This window comes from Etheostoma spectabile, chromosome 2 (assembly GCF_008692095.1).
Source record: "Etheostoma spectabile isolate EspeVRDwgs_2016 chromosome 2, UIUC_Espe_1.0, whole genome shotgun sequence".
Classification (NCBI taxonomy): Eukaryota; Metazoa; Chordata; class Actinopteri; order Perciformes; family Percidae; genus Etheostoma; species Etheostoma spectabile.
The window spans coordinates 10,204,447-10,211,421 of NC_045734.1; the positions used below are offsets into that span (position 1 = coordinate 10,204,447).

At 40.4% G+C, this 6,975-nt stretch overlaps 1 protein-coding gene across 6 annotated transcripts in view; it reads left to right on the forward strand.

Moving 5' to 3' along the window:
* Window positions 1-6,975, forward strand: part of uso1 (USO1 vesicle transport factor) — a 62,597-nt gene that overhangs the window by 10,454 nt on the left and 45,168 nt on the right. For all 6 annotated transcript variants that reach the window (XM_032538499.1, XM_032538484.1, XM_032538491.1 and 3 more), the window contains 5 exons: window positions 2,109-2,219; window positions 2,382-2,500; window positions 2,694-2,875; window positions 2,980-3,101; window positions 3,424-3,562. In XM_032538499.1, the coding sequence (XP_032394390.1) occupies window positions 2,109-2,219; window positions 2,382-2,500; window positions 2,694-2,875; window positions 2,980-3,101; window positions 3,424-3,562 (673 nt within the window). The remainder of the gene's footprint in view (window positions 1-2,108; window positions 2,220-2,381; window positions 2,501-2,693; window positions 2,876-2,979; window positions 3,102-3,423; window positions 3,563-6,975) is intronic.

Consider the following 6,975-nt stretch of genomic DNA (forward strand, 5'->3'; position numbering starts at 1 on the left):
AAATAACTGGCCTTTAAAAATAAAAATCTGCCTGCGTCTATGGGAATTTAACAGAGGGGTGTGTATACTCATGCCCCCTTTATTTTAAGGAAGAACATTTTATTTATGTATGATAAGTTATTCATTCACAAAAACAGTTGATGTCCATAATGGTTGGATTATTCCAAAATATTTTAATTAAGGCAATAAGATCAATATCCAAAAGATGATTTATTTTGTAATTCTTCTTTTTAGTGAACTTTAACATGGGTTCATAAACTTATGAGAACCACTATATGTAAAAATGGATGACAAGTCTCCACTTCCTCCCACTGTACAAAAGTAAAGCCAAAATATCCCGGATATGGTCACCGCCATCTTGTGTAGTAGTGCAGTAGTGATCGGGCAGTTGAGCCGTGGTATCAAAGTCCTACCCATACACCCGCTCAACCAATCGCGAGTCAATCACAGCTGTCATTCGTGACGTTTCACCCCGTTTTTATAGCATCAAATAACTAATAAAAAAACAAGCTCATGAGGAAAATTAACACTTGAACAAACCTCAGCGTGATCAGAACTACTTAAAATGGCAGAAACCATCTCTGGGAAAAGATTATTTGACGTGTAATTAGATTTTTTTTTATTTGGCCCGCTAACATGGAGGGGCCAGGATTTATGGCCGCTAGCCACCAGGGGTAATCCAAATGTTTTGGCTTAACTTATACAGTCTGCATTTACCCACACCTTGCTCCTCATTACTCTTACTCAATTTTGGCATTTCTGGGCGCCCAGATAGCTCAATTGGTAAAGCGGGCGGCTATATATAAAGGTTTACTCCTTGGCGCAGCGGGCCCGGGTTCGACTCTGACCTGTGGCCCTTTGCTGCATGTCATTCCTCCCCTCTCTCCTTTCATTTCTTCAGTTGTCCTGTCAAATAAAGGTCTAAAGTGCTGAAAAAATCATCTTTGAAAAACAGCCTTAGGCTACAATGTAGAATTTACAGATTATAATTGCCTCTGCTCTGTGTTTTATTGTGTATTGATTTTCATCATCTTGCACTCCATGAAAATCATGCTTTCTTTTTTTTGCAGCTGAGTGAGATAAATTATTCTGCATAATTACTTACTGATATAAGTAATTAGAAGCTGAGCTGACTTTTGTAATAAGGAAAGAATATCCATGTTGAGGTCTGTTGCAGATCTGAAACCTCTCACCTGTTTCTCAAAGCTTTTTGAGATGTCATGCATTTCATGGAAATGTATGGTCATTTTTATATCACCTCTTTATTATTAGTGCCTTTTTCATTGTTAAAAAGCACATTCATCCTTCTCTGCCCTCCTTTCTTTCAAATAGTTGTCCCTGATATACAGTATTTCCTCTTCTGTGTGCATTCCTCCTCATCTTACAACACAGGGTTAAAAGAAAGCAAAAAACTTCACAGCCTTGGGTGCATTCAGGGCATCCCTGCAGAAACGAGAGGCGCAAACTAATTAAAAATTGTATACTTGATTGCTCGAAATAAAGATACAGTTTTTAGGGACTTTCATAATACAGGATACCTAACCTTGTTTAATTTACTGAATGTATTAATTTTGACTGTGTTGTTGTTTTTTGTTTGCAATAACTTTATTCACTACTAATGGTGGATGTGATTGAAGTGTTCCCAATTAGGCGTGGATGGGTTTACTTTAATCAAGTGCATGCCTGGATGAAATGTGCCAACAAAATGAATGCTTGTTTTAACACTAACTCATATTCAAGCACTTTTGTTGTCATTTTATCTGCCCATTTTTTAATTTATTTTTTCAGCAATAATTTTTTTTAACGTTTGCAAATTAGAACTATAACTTTTAAAGAAATTACCAAAACGGTTGCTTAACTAACGTCCCAATCTGGACTTAATTTAAATGTATATAACCAGGATTCAAATTCTAATTAATTGAAATATTGGTTGGAATTCAGATCCAGGTTATGATGGTGTGTCTTAATGTACATATTAAACATCTGCTTTGCCATTGTCTAAACGCGATATGTTTTAATATCTTTACAATATTACATATTTGGACTTTTGTCAGCTGTTTTTATAGTCATTCAAGAAGCATATGTTAATATTTCTTTTTTCTCTACAGGGCAGTAAAGTGCAGACCAGGGTGGGCCTCCTCATGCTGCTGTGTACATGGATCAACAACTGTCCGATCGCTGTCACTCACTTCCTACACAATCAGGAAAACGTTCCCTTTGTATCCTTAATAAATGCATTTAGTCTTAGATTTGTTAACAAACTGGGTTGAATATTTTTCATTTTTAACGTATAACGTATTTCCAGGTTAAACAAAATAGTGTGTTTGAACCTGAAAATGACTGGTGTTGAATGAATCCTTGACTCGGTGTGACTCCTGTAGCTGACAGCACAGATCTCCGAGAACTTGGGAGAGGATGAAAGGCTGGTGCAGGGCCTGTGTGCGCTGCTTCTCGGCATCTGCATCTATTACAACGACAACTCACTGGAAAACTACACTAAGTAGGTGTCAACACACACACACACTCGCACACTCCTTGAAAATAACTCTGTTAACATATTCGTTAGCCAAAGATCTCTAAATACCCCAACCCGATGAAGCAAAGGAAAGATCAGATTAATCTTGTCAACACAGAGACGGTTAAAGCGCTATATCCAGTTTTAAGACCTGCCATGTTGTCTTTTTCTTCCTTAGAGAAAAGCTAAAGCAGCTCATCGAGAAGCGGATTGGAAAGGAAAACTTTGTAGAGAAACTGGGCTTCATCACCAAACATGAGCTGTACTCGCGGGCGGCTCAGAAGCCCCAGCCGGTCTTCCCGTCTCCAGAGCAGATGCTGTTTGACCACGAGTTCACCAAGCTAGTCAAAGAACTGGAAGGTCAGTCAGAGTGAATTATCCGCACCAAGAGATGAATAATTCATCATGGCAGTTGCAAAGTTAAGTAGTGTTCTACTAAGTATTTCTCCCGCTACTCCACACAGGCGTGATCACCAAAGCGGTTCACAAATCCAGTGAGGATGAGAAGAAGGAAGAGGAGGTGAAGAAGACATTAGAACAACATGACAACATTGTAACTCAGTATAAAGAGCTGATTAGAGAACAGGTAAACAACTGATGTTTGTTTTTCGTGTGTGTGTATTTGATATTTATGTTTGATTAACTTTCCTGTTGACTGTTTTATTTAGATTAGATTTACTTTATTGATCCAAAATTGGGATATGTCAGTGCTGCAACAGCAAAATTAAAGACGTACAGCACACATACAGAATATACAAGAAATAATAAATAGGATAGAACACAAAAACAACTATTCAAAAATAAAGATGCAGCAATACAAAGGAAAGAATGTACAAACGTATATACAAGTGACAAAGAACAATGTACAACCTACTAAAATAGTTTTATTTTTATTTTGCTATCTTCAGGATGCTCAGATCCAGGAGCTGAAGGAGCAGGTAGCGTCCATTTCATCTCAGAACGAACAGATGCAGACTACCGTCACCCAGCAGCTGGCCCAGATCCAGCAGCACAAGGATCAGTACAACATCCTCAAGCTGAAATTAGGTGGGTTCCCCTCAGTGGTTGACTGGTAGGAGATGTGTGTGTCTAGTTTATTTAGTTAAATGAACAATAAGCACAATTTAATCCTATCCTAAAGTGATTTTGGAAAGTTAAATGTCTTCAATTAATTTTTTGTGTGATTTAATTATTAACTTTTAAAACTCTGGTCTTCTCTTGTTTTCTTATTTTTGGCCACCATCCCTGTTGATTATAACATTTTACTGCTTCATTGCTGCGATATGAGGCAACAGTGATATGCAGCGACATCACAAGAGACAGTTTTACAACAGTGTGTGTACAGGGCAACAACATGCACAATCAGAGGTTTTAAAGGAGTAGTTCAGCAAATGTTGGGAAACCCATTTAATCACTTTCTTTCACATACACAATGTGAAAAGGGCAATTTGTGGTTTGAAGGAAGTTATGTAGCAATGTTTTGGCAAACAAAAGGGAAGGTGTAGTGATTGCATGGAGTCTTGTCATCTCATTAAGGTTGCAGATTTTAGTACCACCATACCTGTACAGACACACATAAAACCTGTGCGCCCTGACCATATAATCTGGCAATCCTTGCTAAGGCTTGAGACGCTGCACAGAAGTACTCGGTAGCTGGATAAACTGTTGTTAGTCACAAAATAGTTACGTCATGTAGCTCTCCTGAAAAAATTCTTCTTTCTAAACAACAATTCTGTTTGTGTAGAAATGCATTATGTAATAAATATTCCCTTCATTACGTAATAATACCCAAATTATGTATGAATCGCCTCATTTTGTCGGTGTGTGGCGTGAATCTGTGTGGGTGCGGTCTGTGTATGGGTGTTTGTGTGTAGATGGCCTGTCTGTATGTGTGTACATGTGGTGTGTGTGTGTGTGTGTGTGTGTGTGTGTGTGTGGGGGTGTGTGTGTGTGTGTGGTGTGTGTGTGTGTGTGTGTGTGTGTGTGTGTGTACGTGTGTACGTGTGTGGGTCTGTCTGTGTGTGGTGGCGGCTCTATCTTTTGTGTGGGTCTGTCTGTGCGTGGGGTCTGTGTGTTAAGTGTATGTGTCTTTGTGTGTGTGTGTGTGTCTGTTTGGGTCTGATGTGGATCTATGTCTGTCTGTCTGTGTGTGTGTGGGGGTGTGTGTGTGTGTGTGTGTGTGTGTGTGTGTGTGTGTCCGTTTGTGTGGTACTGTGATCATCAGATCAGATCATACAAAAGCTGAAGAAGAAGTGTACAAAAAGCTTTGCCTGGCTGAGGAAGACAAACACATTTGTACTGGTATAGTGTCTGTCTGCTTGTCGGTGTGTGGGTGAATCTGTGTGTGGGTGTTTTATCTGTATGTAGCTGGCTTGTCTGTGTGTGTGTTTGTGTGTGTGGTGGTGTGTGATCTGTGTGTGTGGTATGGTGTGCGTGTGTGTGGTGTGTGTACGTGTGTGTGTACGTGTGTGTGGGCTGTGTGTGGCTGGCTCTATCTGTCTGTTCGTGTGGGTCTGTGTATAGGTCTAGCGTCTCAATGTGTGTGTCTGTGGGTGGGTCTGTAGTGGGTCTAGTCTGTCTGTCTCTGTGTCTGTCGTCTGATGTTGTGTTGGTTTGTGTACGTGTGTGTTGTGGTGTGTGTTGTGTGTGTGTGTGTGTGTGTGTGTGTGTTGTGTGCGCGCGTTTGCTCGCAGGGCGTGTGATGCGTCAGTGCAGTAGTGTTGGGCAGTTAGTGCTTGTGTTAGGGTATGCATGCTACATGTTGCATGCTGCTTCTGTCGACACTCTCTGATTTCAGCTTACTGCCACCGGACAGCCCTTTGTTTTCAGGGGCTGAAAGAGGAGCCGAAGTGTGTCGCCTCCTCCGGTAATAGCCTCTCCACTGCCAGACCCGTACACCCTCCCGTGGCACACATGGTAACTGGCCCTCGTGGTTCCAGGCTAGTTGTACAGGATCTCGGAGCAGCAGTGGGCCCGAGACGCGGCATGCAGGCCCATCGGGAGTGGAAACCCTAAAGCCGTCAACCACTGCTCCAGCTATGGGTAACTAGCCCCAGCTATGGGTAAATAGCCCAACTATGGGTAAATAGTGAAGACCCAGACAGCGGTGCAGGAGGAAGATGGTGGTGTGAGAGCACCACAACGTCTGTGAAGGAGGAAGAAGGCAACCCCACAGCCACGTGGGTAAACTCGGGAGGGTACAGCAGCTGGGGGAGCAAACCCTGTGGCGATGTGAGAAAACTGAAACTATTCCTCACGATTATATAATAACTACTGCATACACACAACTAGCTATAAAAATGATGTCAGTTTGTTGGTGTGCGGCCCTGGGCCTGTCCTACATATGTACTGTGGTTGTCTTGTTAACTTGCAGGTGTAGCGGAGGCGATGAGAGACGACTGTGATCACCGGGCCGGTCCTCCAGACTATTTAACCCGCCTACCCCGAGACCGGGCGGCTGCATTCTCCAGACGGCGCACCAACATGTTTCTCTCTGTTAACTACCGACAACACGCACCCACATTCTCCATTACATCCATACACCTTCATTGTCACTGATACTGACAATCACACTCATCAGCTCTTGTTTGCATCATATTTAATAAATGTCACTTTATATTGTTTACGTTGTGGTGCATCTCCTTCTTTGTTTTGGTCGTAACAGGTTGGGGGCTCATTTGCCGTGAGTACAAAACCAGGACCATGTTTGGTGGTTCTTTAATTAATCCTTAGTTAGTTTACTGTTGAGGTATTTGGTTTAGTTGAGCTGGTCTATTGTTGTTTAAATGTTAAGGTGCATTACAGTATGTGGTATACAGTTTGATGTAAATTCAGGGGGCAAACACTCATTTTCATCCTAAACACCCAACGTATAAATTGGCTCAAATATTTTATGTTAATTATAATGTACTAAATATAGGTTTTTGTCTGGAAATACTTGTTGGTCATCCAAAGAAAATATTAATAAACAACACGGGAGCATTTCTTTCAGGGACATTTTGCAGGTTACTACGAGTCTCATGTAGCTTTAGACTTTAAGACAAAACGGTTGATTTAGGTCACAGAGCCTTCAAACACAGCTGCAATTCAACTTTTATGAAGAAAAAATGCTTTAGATATACACCGTTATGTCAAATCAGCTACAAACTTGAATTATTTGGTAACTAAATTAATAGTTACCAAATCAGTTAATTCTTTTTTGGGAATAATCAATAAATCCTATGATTTTAAAACAAATTTTGAGTCGCCATGACTCACAGAAGAATTCATAAAAATATGACATGACAATGTAAAAAAAAAAAAGAATAGAGACATCATTTTGTTTGGTATTACTTAATGCACTATATTAAATTTTAGTAAAAAAAGTGCAACCCCTGAATTTTTTAAGAACTAGCATTAAGTAATAATTTTATTACAAAATACCGAGAAAATAATACATATTTGGTTCATGTTTTAATTAC